Source organism: Stigmatopora argus, chromosome 5 (genome assembly GCF_051989625.1).
Source record: "Stigmatopora argus isolate UIUO_Sarg chromosome 5, RoL_Sarg_1.0, whole genome shotgun sequence".
Taxonomy (NCBI): Eukaryota; Metazoa; Chordata; class Actinopteri; order Syngnathiformes; family Syngnathidae; genus Stigmatopora; species Stigmatopora argus.
The window spans coordinates 20,019,487-20,036,873 of NC_135391.1; the positions used below are offsets into that span (position 1 = coordinate 20,019,487).

Genomic DNA, 17,387 nt, shown 5'->3' on the forward strand with positions numbered 1-17,387 from the left:
AGTAATCACCTTGTCCGGTTGCCCATGACACGTAAATTGGGCTCTGCAGCGCGTGATCAGCGTGTCGGCGGATAGGTCAGGCAGCTGGTCAATTTCCCAGAAATCCGAGTAGTGGTCTACAAGAATGAGAAAGTCTTTGCCCGGATATGCGTATATGTCCATGCTCACCGTCTGCCACGGACGCATGGGTATCTCATGTGACAAACACCTAGGTAACACAAGAGGGAGCAAGCAGGGTATACACCAGGGGCGGAGAAAAAACAGGTAAACACAATGGACAATCACATGGACAGGTCACACAGCGAAAAAGCATAACAAAACCAGATCCGAACACACTCGCCCATCTTCGCCACATCCATTTCTGCATGCCATCAAACTGCTGTCCAAAATCTATGTAAATGATACAAAAGGGTTTAAATGTACTCTTTATTGTTTATTTTTAATAATGGACACATTAAGGTCTTTAATGTGTTTTGATACAGATTTCTTTTAATATTTTAGATATTTTATGATGGGTAAAACAGATTAAAATATCTAACATTGTTTTTAGTTGTTTTGTTTTATGGGAAAAACGGTTTCGTTTCTCATACTATTCGCTATTCAACCTTCAAATTTGAAGTAATTCTGTTAGAGTACCGAGGTATTCATTTTAACTGAGGGGATTGGCTGCGCACGGTCGTGTTTAAGTGCCTTTGGGGCGCTAGACGTCCAACCATTTGGATTGTGAGGAACGAATGAATATTCCTCGTTGTCCTGATGGATTGAATGTGTAGTGCCATCGGTGAAAATAAATGCATAAATGTTAGGATTTACATTGTTTTAAGCAAAAATAGCGTCTCTCCCTGCTGGCCAAAAGAAATTAAAACCACATGAGCCACGCCAACACAAAGCACAATTCAAGTTTGGACCTCAGGGGGCAACATATCTTACAAAAGATATTATTACATCTAGTATTTGAATGTCTCATGTTCCCTGTGAACCAACGGGAACGTACCGCGTCACTTAGCGGCCATTTTGCACCGGGGCCTATTTGAGGAAAAAAAAATCAATGTCAATGGAGTGCGCATTTGGAAATCGTTCTAAATTGTTCAATTTCCAACAAAATTTTAATCATATCGGATTTTCAGAACCTTCAGAGATTCAGACAATTTCTCCCTAGCTAAGAGCGTTTTAGCACCAGAAAATCCCCATATGATATCTGCGACGCAAGATGGTCGCCAGTTACATGGTTACCCTTTAGACAGCTAGCCTTTTATTTTTTATATCTAAAGTTTGGGTGACTCTGGAAGCGTAGAAGACTCGATGGACGGAAGGTAATTAACGCGATTTCAACTGGGTTTACATTGAATTTGTGGCTCCTAACCGCACAAAAATGTGTTCATTAGGAGTACGTACTTGTAGCTCAAGTTATGTCGAGGCTATTCCCCCTCGTTAACAACGCCTACAAGAGGCTAGCGAGCGAAGTGTCGTGGAACAAGTCCAGCTTCCTCGCGAGGACAGCTCGGGGGGTCGGACTATCCGGACAGAAGGACCTGGTCGTCCTGGAGGAAGAGCAGCTGAAGGAGCAGTTCGTCAGAGGTTCGGGACCCGGGGGACAGGCCACCAACAAAACCAGTAACTGCGTGGTGCTGAAACATGTACCTACTGGGATTGTAGTCAAGGTTCATTATTTTCAAAATCAATTATTTTGATTGATGCATAGGCATAAGAGATATACTGTATGAGTCACGCATCTAACTCAAACTTTACAAAGGATTTAAATCATTTAAATAACAGTACAGTAATACCTTGAGATATGAGCTTAATGCGTTTCCGGACCGAGCTCGGATGTCAATTAACTCGTATCTCAAATCAATATTTCCCATAGAAAGCAACTAAATACACGCTCAGAAAAAACACAAACGTGAGAAGGAGGGGGTGAGAGAGACTGGGAGAGAGACTCAATGTTATGAATGTCACTTCGAAACTAGGAAATTATGGTTAGTCCTTTGGAAGGCTTAATAACCTTTATAGCAGGGGTCCCCAAACTTTTCCCTGTGAGGGCCACATAACCTTTCCCTTCTCTGATGGGGGGCCGGTGTCAGTTTGTAACAGAAAAAGTGTGACGATCGTAGGGGAGCTCAAAAAAATTATTGTTTTCCAGAAAGCCACACAACCAAATAACCCTTTCCAGGTTCTTTACAGAAAAAATGTCAGGAAACAAATAATAACACTATTAATGAAATAAATAATAACTAAATAACCCTCTCTGAGTTCTTCACAGAAAAAAACAGGAAATAAATAGCACTATTTATGAAATAAATAATAACTAAATAACTCTCTGGGTTCTTCATAGAAAAAAAAGCCATGGAACATTAACTTTCTGTTGTGCAATGCACAATCTTCTCCCTTTGCTCTGAAGTTTATGCACGACACCACAACCATCATTACAGAATCCCACGTCAACATTTTGCAGCACAGTGCTTGCTGGTGAATTTGGCAGTGGACTCGTAGCGGGGCGATGAGACCCCTTTTTTCCAACTCCCGGTTCATGCGTCCCATTATTAGACCGCGAGTTTCAGCCACCATGCTAGGAGCCCCGTCAGTCGTGATGCTAGCTAGCTTTAACCAGTCCAGGTCCAACTTCTCCATGGTTTGGCACACTTTGTCAAAAATATCCTCTCCTGTTGTAGTCCATTTGAGACTTTGGAGGGCTGCCAGATCCTCGCAAATCTCAAAGTTTGCGCTAACTCCACGAATAAAAATGAGCAGTTGCGCTGTGTCTTGCACGTCCGTGCTTTCATCCAGTGCTAATGAAAAAAAGTCAAATTCTTTCGTCTTCTGCTGCAGCTGGGCATATACATTACTCCCGATTTCTTCAACGCGTCTGGCGATTGTACTCGCCGACAGACTTACGGCATTAAATGCATCTTTCTTCTCGGGACACACTTCCTCCACGACAACATCCATACATTTCTTAAAAAACTCTCCGTCAGTGAAAGGCTTACCGTTGCTTGCTATCAGTTTAGCAACCCGAAAGCTGGCCCGAACGGATGCCTGGTTCAGCTGAGCTTGGCGTAGAAATGTAGTCTGCTGAGATAATATTCCAACTTTTCGCTTTGAGAGTTTGTCTGCTCGTATTTGGCCTTGCACGCTATCGTACTTGTCTTTGTGACGGGATTCATAGTGCCGGCGAAGATTGTATTCTTTGAATACTGCCACCGTCTCTTGACAGATGAGAAAAACAGCCTTTTCTTTGCATTGAACAAAAAAATAATCGTTTGTCCACTGCAGGTTAAATACCCTGCATTCTGAAACAATTTTTCTCTTAACTAACCTTTTCGCCATTATTCCGTTCTCAAACAGGTTCCGGTTGCACAGTTTTTATATGCTTGAATAGCATCGCCATAGTGATGGCCCCAGGGCTCCGCCCTCACCTGCGATCGTCCAGATGTCTCGCTAACACTCTGCTCACGCATGCAACGGTGGAATGCCCGCATGCATCAAAGGCAAACACTCTCCCCGCGCGTGTCACCAAAGGAGCAATGCGAAGGCCCGCTTCACTGGGATGATTTGTGGGCTCAGCAGGGGTGCAATGAACCAAACACAAGATTAAAACGTCCCAGTCTTCAAGGCCAAATAGGAAAATAAATCCGATAGTGTCTCTGGTATTGTTCAGAGGGCCGGTCCAAATGTGCCGGCGGGCTGCATAAAAAAAAAAATAAAAAAAAACGATAGCGTTTCTGGTATTGTTCAGAGGGCCGGTCCAAATGTGCCGGCGGGCCGGATCCGGCCCGCGGGCCGTAGTTTGGTGACCCCTGCTTTATAGCATACTTCTGCTTAAGGACAGTACACATTGTCGAAGTACTCTTCTCGTATTGGCGAGCCAGCTCAGTCACGCGTAGACTAATGTTTATCGATTATTTTGTGCTTAACGATTGTCATCATATGCTTTTTCTTCTCACTACCCTTCAATGCACTGGTTCGCTATGAACCCATTGTTTTCCCTTAATTCTGCACGGATTAATGCAAAAAACCCACTTAAAAAGTGGAACATGTACGCCCAGTGCTCGTAGATATCTTAACATGAGAGGGATGCGGCGAGAAAGGCAGGGTGCTGTTATCATAAGCAGGCTTTGGCGTACTCGGCCACCTGGGTGTCTCGTATGGTTGTATCTCAAATTTGTCTCGTATCTCAAAGCAAATATTTGCTCGGAATTTTTCTCATATTTTAAATTTCTCGTATGTTGGGGCACTAGATGATTTTTCCCTTCAAGGTAACACATTTGTACTCCCTATTAAAACAATGAATATGGAGGTGAAATTTGTTAATCAGGGGGGCGGCGCATACGAGATAAATTGTAAAATTCAACAATTTTAAGGCAATTTTAAGGGTACGACTTATATGCGAGTAAATACGGTGTATATATACGTGTATACATGTATACAAATATGTAAATATGTATACATGTATACATGTATATACATGTGTATACATGTGTTTATACATGTGTATACATGTATATACATGTGTATATGTTGGGTTTAAACACCAGACATTTGTATCACCAATCTGAAAAGGAGGAAATCACAGAGAATTTTAGTAAACTTTATTTAAAAATGAGAGATTCAGAGACTGTCCCTGTCACAGTCCTCCAAAAACACTCTGAAGAAAATCTCCCCTCGCCAAGTCTCTTATTGTGTTTTGGGAGTGTCCAAGTTACAGGAAGTTTCAAGCTGATCAAAGGAGAGAGAGATCTCTCCCAGTTACAAAAGGTTCTTTGATCATGACCATATGCCCCTTCAAGATAACATCTTTATAGTCTTCTTCCCGATATCTTGCAACCCTCACAAAACAGACAAACAGACCCCCTGGGGTAGTTCCTCTTTGATGAATAAGGTGAAACTTTCCCCAGGGAGTCAAGACATCCCCAATTCTATTAACTAACATTTCAACAGTCATACCAGAATCAGGATAACTTATATAAAATAATTCCAACATAACCCTCCTGTTTATCCGGATTCTGCTATAAAATATCATCATCCATAACCTCTTCTTTTCAGATTTTCACATTACAGGATCACAAAAATAACAGAAAACGTTACACTCAAAAGTCAATGCCATAGTCTTTAGCATCTGGGAACATGTCAGGCAGTCCAGTGAACTGCATTTCCTCCTCATCCCCAGATGCGTCGGCGTCGTCGTCATCCCGTGGTTCGCCTCCAGATGTCAATAAGGCATACATTTCGGATTTGACTGGTTCTATGGCATTTGTTATTAATCTTTGACATAACGTACGAATACAGGGAATACAACAACATCCACAAGTTGTGAGAATGGCAGCATAAACAGCGATTGACATTAAAACTGATACAACCAACTGTTTGTATCTGCCAAACATGCTACCAAATTCGCCCCACATTGAGGTGTCGATTCCAGAATGTTCTTTCATCTTGCTGTTGAGGGATCGAAGGCCCTCCAGGGCCTTGGTTAAACTCCCGTCAGCTGCTGTGTTGTTAGGGATGAACGTGCAGCATTGGTCGCCAAAGATGGAGCACACGCCACCTTCCTTTGCCAGGAGCATGTCAACAGCAATTCTGTTCTGGAACGCCATCAGGAGGTCACCGACAACTGTTCATGGATGGCTGCAAACCCTTCCTCCGTCCTGTTCTGGAGTCGTGCAATTTGGTCAGCGAGCTTATACTCATCTGGTACGCCGCAGGGAACCCCGATGTTGTTGATGTAGATTGGGTCCCCGTCCAAGAGCGGACCGCTTGGCTCTGCCTTTCCAGTGTTGAGGCAGGACGTTTCCTGCACTTGTTTTCCAACTCGAGTCTCTGTGGGCGGGGCGTTCAGATACGCCCAGGCTGTCACTGACAGTCCAGTCACTGTGATGTGGGTGACAACAGCTTTCACTGTGGCTTCTGTATAGAGGTGCAAAGTCTACGGGAGGTCAGGGTTAAGTGAGGGGTGCTCGTGGCTGGTGAGTAGACGTCAGATGAGTTTCTTCACGGACAAGGGTTTTGACACCGTCCGACTTAGTCCACTCAGAGTCACCTGTCTCAAAATACCTTGACCTGATGAATCGACTTTGACTTTTCAGCGATCTTTGCTGCTGTGGAGGTTGGTGAGTTGGGCCACAAATGGGTCTTCCCATCGTGGAGAGAACCAAGACTTCACTTTTATGACTCGGATCAGAATCCAGTCACCTGGCTACACCACCTCCTGCAAGTTAGACAAAAAGATCACGGCCGTTTACATGTTCTTTGGATAAGTTTCTCTCCTTCCTTAGTCTCTCGTCATGGGTCATCTTCCCATAAAGGAAGTTGGAATGGTCTTCCAATAACTATCTCAAAAAGTGTTAATCTCGAGCTAGTTCTACCAGTTGTTTTGCACTATGCTGTTTGAAAAATGAGCTCCATTGTCACTCCAGATGATTCTGGAGATCCCATGTTCTTTACAGATCAATAAAATAACAAATTAAACAGTTCCTACAAAAATTTTAAAATAGGTATTTATACCTCTTCACCATACCTCCCCCCTGTTGAGACATTTATGGATCAATTTTGGAATACATTTATGGATCAATTTTGGAATATATTTTTGGTAGGCACGGTAGGCCTTTAGCTTTGTACAGTTCGTCTGCTGACTGTTCTTGAGATCGGCTCAGTTTTGTTGTTGTGTATGCTGCTGTGTTCTGTCGTTGTCTTTAACACGTGCTTAACATTCATCATTATGTTTGTGAAAATTTAAATACCTTATCAGTCCAAATTAAACATGCTAGCTGATATTCTATTTTGAACACTGCTTCCTTGTTAAGATCAAAACCCATATTTGTTTTTTCCTCTTTCCTACAATTACACAAATTAACTAATCATACTAAAAATAGGAAAAATACAAAAAGCAACCCAGGCTGCTTTCTCCTCAGGAAAACAGCTTTCCCGTTCTCTGTAACAGTTTAGATTCACATCAATTAATATTCAGAAACAAAATGCACACATTTATAATTCTAAATAGAATTGAACCCAGTAAAATGTAACCACCCCTTGTTTGTCAGGGTCAATATTTCTAGCATAATTGTATCTTTTAGAGCAATTAAAACCCATTACTTTTAAAATGCATACTAATCAAGTCCCAATTCATTTAACAATGTGTATTGCGTTGCATATTAACCTCAGTGTTTTTTTTTTTTTTCAAAATATCCCAATCTAGTAGTCTTATTATCAAATGTAACATTCCATTGTCTTCGGAGTTTGCCAATCATCTCCTATAAAACTTTCTTAATCAATATTTTTCAATAGTCAGGCATAAAATTAAATTCTAGTTACATTTCTATCCATTGTAGTTTCTCTTTTCTCTCTAATTGTTTACTTTAAAAATATGTAAGAAGATCTAGTCACAATTGTTTACTTTAAAAATCTGTAAGAAGGTGTAGTCTCAATTGAAACGCTTTTTTATATGGAGACAATAAAACCAATATAAAAAATTCCTCATGGCTTACAGCATTGCTCCCCGAGCAATAATCTTTCCAATCAATATTGGAGTGCTTGCCATTTTATCTGATTACGTCAAAAAGTTTATCTTACCTGTCTCATCATACGTTTCAACTGAGAAAACCTTCTTACAGAGCACAAAATGGATCCGCTATTTTCATGTCTGCGGTCTGTCAGGAACACGTTGCACTCTCATCCTGGGTTGCTCATCATGTTTCCTGTTGAGAAATGCAATCTCCCTCTGCCAACCCAAAATTAATGCGTTTCTTTAAAGTTTTTTCTTTTATGCAGACATATGATTAGCCTCATCCTCCAGTTCCAATCGTGTAGTTAATAATGGCGTTTGGTACATTCCACTAAATTAGATTTCCATATATATATTTTTTTTCGGAACGAAATATGGAAACTTTTGTCAATTCAGTCAATTAATCTGTTAACACAATTTGGATGCCATTATCACAATAAATCAATAGTACTTTGGAATTTGGTATCAAGCACTGTCTTTTCAGTGCTCCTAAATTTTGCATAGCAGATTTGTTTCTCCACTTCAAATTTCACGTTTGGAGTACTGCTGCTTTTACCATTAAAATTTCATTTGACTAAACAATTTTCCATAATTTTCATCAAAAATTGATTTCAAATTTCTAAATCATTTTCCACCTTGATATCTGATTGATTATATCTTGATGGTCGGCCAATTAGAAACACAAAAAGACAAACAAACCCATTCATTTACATTCAGTGGACTGCAATTTTTTCATCACTGGTTAAGAGCCATCCCCAGTCTGGGGCTTCTTGGCAGCTAACCACCTTTTTGCTGTGCTATCAGCCTAATCATTCTCAAAAGAAATAGGTTAATGTTGTTTGGTTGACATCAACTGTTTGATGTTAATGCAATTAATATTCTAATAGTCATTAATATGAACCACGCTAAAGCATATTCCACCTGTTTCGGGCAAAACAAGGAATGTCTTTCTGTGCACCGAAAAACATTTCATGCCTCTTCCGTCCTAGGGAAATCATGCCTATCCTAAATTAATTATTTTATCTAAATTTACCTAATAATTTGGATAAATGCCATTTCTGCATTGTTTTCATGTTTGATATCATTAATAATTTGGATGATTCTTAATACTTAAGTCTAAATCGCAAATCACTCTCATATTTCTAAAACCAATAGTTAAAGCGCTGGCTGAATTCCTATCCGCTCTAAGAAGGCAGTTTTATTTAAAATAAGAGCCATTTTCTGTGCTCACTATTACCTCAATTACAATTTAGGGAAAATAACCTTTCACTATGCATTTCCTAATATACATTTTAGTGTTTAATAAAAGACCCATAATTTTTCCACTAATATATCATAACACTATCAACTATCTCTGTCTCTCTTGTGGTAGTCTTTCCTGCCCTTTGTCTTTGGTGTGAAGGGAGCAGTAAACTGTATGGGCGCCCCCCCCCCTCTCCTTTTGTTTGCAAAGAGTGTGCTTAGCTTGAGGGGTGTCCGCATCTGTGAAGGGGGGGCTTCACCACCTTTTTGATCTATCTATTCCCCTTACTTTTGTTAACCATTTGTTTTGCTACCTCCTGTTCTAGTCGTGCGCTATCATGTCGTCGCTGTGCGCGGGGAGGGTTGCCCCCGCATTCCCTGGCTATGTGGCCCTCTTTGCCGCACGACCAGCAGGCCCCCTTTCCCCCCCCCCTCGTCGTCGTGCTCCCCGCTTGCGTGTGGAGCCTCGCACGAGGAGAGCTGAACAGGGACCACTGTTTTTTAACAGGCCTAATATAGTTATCTCTTCTTCTCTTTTTTGTTTAGCTACTTTCTCACCCTCTTCTATTTGCCCTGCTATTCGCAACCACGCTTTGGTTTGATCATAACCTTGTTTTTGCATTTTACTTCGTTTTTTGTTACACCATTTTTCGATTTTTTGTTGTAGTTCACGGATATCTTTTATTATTAGTCTACCAGTGAACCCATATTTTTTTTACCCAATAACGCAAGGATTCCACCGCGTCGGGATCCTCTCTATGGACTATCTTCCAGTCTTTAGACGCGAGTTCCGAGAGGAATTCCTCTTTTTTACTTGTTTTACTCTGTACTTTACCCATTTTTGAATAAAATTTAGTCCCAGTGGGTCTTTGCACCTATAGTGCACTAACACTGGGTTTAGACAACAGGATGTCGATAAATTCCTTTAGTGGTAAACTCACTTCAACCTTTTCAGGCGGAGTTTCATGTCTACACACATCCACTAAAGGTCGACATTTGTCTCCTGTTGTTTGATATGAGATACAAATCACCAAATGGTAAAATGTATTTCCATACACACTTTTTTGCACGTTCACTCCTTTTAATTCACTTCTTTATTTCTCTTTAACCAGGACTCTATCCTTTTTTTCACTTTTCATTCAATACACCCAGAACTCCACTATCCGTCACAGATTTTTCCTATTCAATACATCCTGGACTTCGCTTTCCTTTACAGAATTTAATTAGTCTTTTAAAACTAAGGGTGTCTGTCCGCCTGCGAAAGTTTGTTGTTTGAATTTGACCTCTGTACGCATGTGGAAGTTTGTTGTTTGAATTTTTTACCTGATAGGGCCTAGGATTCTCAGGGTTTTCATTTCTCTTTAATCAGGACTCCGCTATCCTTTACAGAGTTTAATTAGTCTTTTTCAACTAAGGGGGTCTGTCACGCCACGGATTTAGTTTTACTTACAGAGTTTAATTAGTCTTTTTCAACTAAGGGGGTCTGTCACGCCATGGATTTCATCATTCATTCCTTTTTTCTCATTCATTCCTTTTTTTAAATAAAATTTACTCACGATTCTCTGCGTCCTCGGTATCCCTTCAACCTTTGGACCCCAGCCCGTAAGGAAGAAACAGTCCTGGTAAAGGATCTTTATGCTGTGTACACAGACTTTTCTGGATCTTGCTCACCCGCTGGGATCCTTAGGTATCTTGGAATCCGGCTCGAAGGACCAATTAAATGTTGGGTTTAAACACCAGACATTTGTATCACCAATCTGAAAAGGAGGAAATCACAGAGAATTTTAGTAAACTTTATTTAAAAATGAGAGGTTCAGAGACTGTCCCTGTCACAGTCCTCCAAAAACACTCTGAAGAAAATCTCCCCTCGCCAAGTCTCTTATTGTGTTTTGGGAGTGTCCAAGTTACAGGAAGTTTCAAGCTGATCAAAGGAGAGAGAGATCTCTCCCAGTTACAAAAGGTTCTTTGATCATGACCATATGCCCCTTCAAGATAACATCTTTATAGTCTTCTTCCCGATATCTTGCAACCCTCACAAAACAGACAAACAGACCCCCTGGGGTAGTTCCTCTTTGATGAATAAGGTGAAACTTTCCCCAGGGAGTCAAGACATCCCCAATTCTATTAACTAACATTTCAACAGTCATACCAGAATCAGGATAACTTATATAAGATAATTCCAACAGTATACATGTGTATACATGTGTATATACATGTGTATATACATGTGTATATACATGTGTATATACATGTGTGTATACATGTGTGTATACATGTGTGTATACATGTGTGTATACATGTGTGTATACATGTGTATATACATGTGTGTATACATGTGTGTATACATGTGTATATACATGTGTGTATACATGTGTATACATGTGTATATACATGTGTATATACATGTGTATATACATGTGTACATACATGTGTACATACATGTGTATACATGTGTATACATGTGTGTATACATGTATATACATGTGTATACATGTGTATACATGTGTATATACATGTGTATACATGTGTATACATGTGTATATACATGTGTATACATGTGTATATACATGTGTATATACATGTGTATACATGTGACATGTGTATATACGTGTGTGTACGTGTGTGTACGTGTGTGTATACGTGTGTGTATACGTGTGTGTATACGTGTGTGTATACGTGTGTGTATACGTGTGTGTATACGTGTGTGTATACGTGTGTGTATACGTGTGTGTATACGTGTGTGTATACGTGTGTGTATACGTGTGTGTATACGTGTGTGTATACGTGTGTGTATACGTGTGTGTATACGTGTGTGTATACGTGTGTGTATACGTGTGTGTATACGTGTGTGTATACGTGTGTGTATACGTGTGTGTATACGTGTGTGTATACGTGTGTGTATACGTGTGTGTATACGTGTGTGTATACGTGTGTGTATACGTGTGTGTATACGTGTGTGTATACGTGTGTGTATACGTGTGTGTATACGTGTGTGTATACGTGTGTGTATACGTGTGTGTATACGTGTGTGTATACGTGTGTGTATACGTGTGTGTATACGTGTGTGTATACGTGTGTGTATACGTGTGTGTATACGTGTGTGTATACGTGTGTGTATACGTGTGTGTATACGTGTGTGTATACGTGTGTGTATACGTGTGTGTATACGTGTGTGTATACGTGTGTGTATACGTGTGTGTATACGTGTGTGTATACGTGTGTGTATACGTGTGTGTATACGTGTGTGTATACGTGTGTGTATACGTGTGTGTATACGTGTGTGTATACGTGTGTGTATACGTGTGTGTATACGTGTGTGTATACGTGTGTGTATACGTGTGTGTATACGTGTGTGTATACGTGTGTGTATACGTGTGTGTATACGTGTGTGTATACGTGTGTGTATACGTGTGTGTATACGTGTGTGTATACGTGTGTGTATACGTGTGTGTATACGTGTGTGTATACGTGTGTGTATACGTGTGTGTATACGTGTGTGTATACGTGTGTGTATACGTGTGTGTATACGTGTGTGTATACGTGTGTGTATACGTGTGTGTATACGTGTGTGTATACGTGTGTGTATACGTGTGTGTATACGTGTGTGTATACGTGTGTGTATACGTGTGTGTATACGTGTGTGTATACGTGTGTGTATACGTGTGTGTATACGTGTGTGTATACGTGTGTGTATACGTGTGTGTATACGTGTGTGTATACGTGTGTGTATACGTGTGTGTATACGTGTGTGTATACGTGTGTGTATACGTGTGTGTATACGTGTGTGTATACGTGTGTGTATACGTGTGTGTATACGTGTGTGTATACGTGTGTGTATACGTGTGTGTATACGTGTGTGTATACGTGTGTGTATACGTGTGTGTATACGTGTGTGTATACGTGTGTGTATACGTGTGTGTATACGTGTGTGTATACGTGTGTGTATACGTGTGTGTATACGTGTGTGTATACGTGTGTGTATACGTGTGTGTATACGTGTGTGTATACGTGTGTGTATACGTGTGTGTATACGTGTGTGTATACGTGTGTGTATACGTGTGTGTATACGTGTGTGTATACGTGTGTGTATACGTGTGTGTATACGTGTGTGTATACGTGTGTGTATACGTGTGTGTATACGTGTGTGTATACGTGTGTGTATACGTGTGTGTATACGTGTGTGTATACGTGTGTGTATACGTGTGTGTATACGTGTGTGTATACGTGTGTGTATACGTGTGTGTATACGTGTGTGTATACGTGTGTGTATACGTGTGTGTATACGTGTGTGTATACGTGTGTGTATACGTGTGTGTATACGTGTGTGTATACGTGTGTGTATACGTGTGTGTATACGTGTGTGTATACGTGTGTGTATACGTGTGTGTATACGTGTGTGTATACGTGTGTGTATACGTGTGTGTATACGTGTGTGTATACGTGTGTGTATACGTGTGTGTATACGTGTGTGTATACGTGTGTGTATACGTGTGTGTATACGTGTGTGTATACGTGTGTGTATACGTGTGTGTATACGTGTGTGTATACGTGTGTGTATACGTGTGTGTATACGTGTGTGTATACGTGTGTGTATACGTGTGTGTATACGTGTGTGTATACGTGTGTGTATACGTGTGTGTATACGTGTGTGTATACGTGTGTGTATACGTGTGTGTATACGTGTGTGTATACGTGTGCGTATACGTGTGCGTATACGTGTGCGTATACGTGTGCGTATACGTGTGCGTATACGTGTGCGTATACGTGTGCGTATACGTGTGCGTATACGTGTGCGTATACGTGTGCGTATACGTGTGCGTATACGTGTGCGTATACGTGTGCGTATACGTGTGCGTATACGTGTGCGTATACGTGTGCGTATACGTGTGCGTATACGTGTGCGTATACGTGTGCGTATACGTGTGCGTATACGTGTGCGTATACGTGTGCGTATACGTGTGCGTATACGTGTGCGTATACGTGTGCGTATACGTGTGCGTATACGTGTGCGTATACGTGTGCGTATACGTGTGCGTATACGTGTGCGTATACGTGTGCGTATACGTGTGCGTATACGTGTGCGTATACGTGTGCGTATACGTGTGCGTATACGTGTGCGTATACGTGTGCGTATACGTGTGCGCGCACGTGTGCGCGCACGTGTGCGCGCACGTGTGCGCGCGTGTGCGCACGTGTGCGCACGTGTGTGTACATGTATATACATTATACAGTGGTACCTCGTCATACGACCGCTCGTCATACAAAATGCTCGTCTTACGGGGGAAATTTCGATCGAATAATTCGCCCGTGATGCGGTCAAAATTTCGTGATGCGACCAAGCCAGGTGGCCATGGCATTTTTTTTGCATATATTTCGTGTATAACAATATCTACGAGCACGGAACTAATTAATTCAGACGAGTTTCTCATACGACCAGGAAACGCTCAACGCGCGGGCAAAAAGAGGGCTTTCTGGGTAATGAAGTATACTCGTGCACACAACACCCATAGGCAAGGGCAACCTTTCTCAGAATAAAACTCCATTACCCACAATCAATACGTGGGTTAGCTCAACTATTGTATTTCCTGTTATTCTTTCTCAGGAAAGATGCTCCCGCGATCATTCTTTCAAGACTATTTCTCGTTGCCAAGTGGTCGTGCGTTATCCTATTGTGATGACATTTGTATGCGACATTATCGAAATATTTTGAAGGGTAGACAAAAACAAACAACTCTTGATGCGTTCGTTTTGAAGACTTCAGCGGAGCGGCCAGGTCGTGTCAACCCGTAGAACTACGTAAGGTAAAAAAGATTACAACAAATTTAGAATTTAGTTTTGTTTGAAGTTACATTAAATGTTGAGTGTCTGTATATACTTATCCAAGTTAATTTAAATTTGTTTGTTCGTTTACGAGTGCATTTTTGCCGTGGATAAAGCCCCCCCGAGCAGCCCCCCCCCACCCCCTCCGTGTATGCCGCTGTCTATACCCTCCGCGAAATGTGTCTAATTTTACTCCTATTAAACACATTATTACTATCAAACCACTCGTTATTTATTACTTTGTCAATATATGGCGAATTATAAGAAATAAAACATTTTTTTCAATCCAATATCCTGTTTTGGGTGTTTTTTTCAGAGAGTTGGAACGAATTAATTTGTTTCCCATTCATTTCAATGGGAAACCTCCGGTCGAGTTACGAGAATCTTGTCATACGAGCTCAGTCCCGGAACGGATTAAGCTCGTATCTCGAGGTACCACTGTACATGTATATACATGTATACATGTATATACATTATACATGTCTATACATGTATACACATCCATCCGTACATCACGCTTTATAAGGATTAGAGAATAGATAAAGCGTGATTGATGGATGGGTGTTTCATAACTCCCGTCACAACAGAAGAAAAAAGTGTTCCGGGGAGCATCTAAAAACTTGCTGGCGGAACAATCAGCCACGCAGTGTGTTTAGGGCACATCATGTAAAAACAACGATTCATACATCAACTCTGCATTCAGCTGTAACAAATAAAAATTGAGTTTACACACTTAAAGAAGGTGAAGAAATTCAATCATATTAGGATCTGACAGCCGTTTCTGCCTACCATAAAAAAAATCAACTCTACGTTTTTTTGGACAAATGTAGCGAGAAAATCTTAACATACACACACCCACACACACACACACACACACACACACACACACACACATAAATCACGCTTTATAAGGATTATAGATTAATTCACAAAGTAATTTGTTAATAGAAAGTACATTAATTATAAAAATAAAAACTGAATTAGTTAATAAGATAAATAATGACACTAATGTTAAAATTGTTAAATTACCAAAGATAATGACCTGCCCTGTAGAGTGTTCAATCAAATTTAAATAGTTCCACAGCAAAACCTCTAATTTTGTCAATTGAAAGTTGACCATCTTAAGTCATTGCCTGCCATTGACAACTTGTAAATATCTAAACAGGGAGGACTGGCTGTGAAGGCTCATCTTTCGGTGGTGCCATTTCCCTTATTCGCCCCTCCTGATCAAAATGGCTTGGATGTCTAGGGCCGTCGATGGTAGCCAATGAGTTAATGCTCACATTATGCTAACAGAGTTCATCATAAAGTATGAAACACTCTTGCATGAGCAACAGAATGTTCCACAGCTCACAATGTGTTGTATTTGCAGTGTCATCAAACCAGATCCGTGGACATTAATCGGAAGCGTGCCCGAGAGATAATGCAGCAAAAAGTGGACGTGTTCTATAAAGGAAAAGACAGCGCCGTCCTGCTAGAGAAGAAAGATGCCCAGGCCAAGAAACAAGACAAACGCAGGAAAGCCAACCACAACCTGGATAGAAAGAGACTCTTCAGAGATGGCCTCCAAGCAGAAGACAAGTGACATTTTTGGGCATTGCTGAGTCACTTTTCTGTAGAATTTAGGCCACTTTTTTGCTAATTTTGTGGTATGAACAGGGAACTTCTTATTGATTTAGGGGCTTTAAAATGTCTTTCTGGTGAACAGGTAACTTTGTGTTTATTTGAGGGTATTTACAGATCTCTGTCTGTTGATTTTGGTAACTTTTCTAAGTCACTTCCTAAAGATATAAATCGCGCGCTCCCGGCCAGATTGGCCTGGCCTACCTCATTTGCGCGAAAGGGGTCTATATTTCTCATCTTATTTTCTGAACCGCTTTATCCTCACTAGGGTCGCGGGGGGTGCTGGAGCCTATCCCAGCTGACTTCGGGCCAGAGGCAGAGGACACCTTGCATCGGTGGCCAGCCAATCGCAGGGCACAAGGAGACAAACAATCATTCACACTCACACTCATACTTGGGGGCAATTTAGAATGTCCAATCAGCCTACCATGCATGTCTTTGGAATGTGGGAGGAAACCGGAGTACCCGGAGAAAATCCACACAGTCCTGAGGAGAACATGCAAACTCCACACAGGTGGACCGACCTGGATTTGAACTCTGGTCTCCCACTGTGAGGCTGATGTGCTAACCACTCACCCGCCAGGGGTCTATATTTGGGGGAGGGAAATAAAGGAGCGAGAGGCGCAAGCCAGAAATGCTAAACATTCGAGTGGGCCAGAACGCCGAACATGCGAGCGGGACTGGTGGAATTCTCTCTTTCTTCCCTATGACTAGTCTGGGCTTGGATGACCAGCTCTCGTGCTGGTTAACTGTGACCGTGTCACCCTCATAGAAGAGTACAAAAAACAACTATTATTTACATCAAAATGTTAGATGTATTAAACTTGGTAGTTAGTAATTGTCACATATTTGCATGTGTATCATCACTACCTGCTGTGTCAATTGAATCTTTAATCTTGATGTTTTGCATATTCTACTTTTTAAATTCAAACTAGAATACAGATAAAGAGGATGCTAAACTGACTAAATATAGAATATTAGATATAATGCATACACACATTTCATCATTTGTTCAATCAAACATTTATAATTCATCAGAAGGTAATTCTTTTTTTTGTATTTAATACCTCTCTATATATATTTGTATTATCGTATTATATTTGGAAATAAAACCATTTAGTTGCAAAGGAAATCTTAATTCATCTTCAATCATTTTAATGTAAAAGGCGATTTTCCATGGAACTACATGATGGTGTCATAAATT

General features: G+C 40.8%; 1 protein-coding gene across 1 annotated transcript; it reads left to right on the forward strand.

Moving 5' to 3' along the window:
- The first annotated feature begins 1,049 nt into the window (after positions 1–1,049).
- Positions 1,050–17,321, forward strand: mtrfr (mitochondrial translation release factor in rescue). The gene is made up of 3 exons (XM_077600331.1): positions 1,050–1,313; positions 1,386–1,661; positions 15,933–17,321. Exons 2-3 carry the CDS (start codon positions 1,410–1,412, stop codon positions 16,143–16,145), a joined length of 465 nt encoding a protein of 154 aa, XP_077456457.1. The 5' UTR covers positions 1,050–1,313; positions 1,386–1,409; the 3' UTR covers positions 16,146–17,321.
- The last annotated feature ends 66 nt before the right edge of the window (positions 17,322–17,387 follow it).

Bases quoted from the DNA above. Each gene is read 5' to 3' on its own strand.
- mtrfr (XM_077600331.1), top strand. From the start codon at position 1,410: ATGTCGAGGCTATTCCCCCTCGTTAACAACGCCTACAAGAGGCTAGCG. The intron at 1,662-15,932 runs GTTCATTATTTT...TTGTATTTGCAG, and splicing joins CTACTGGGATTGTAGTCAAG to TGTCATCAAACCAGATCCGT.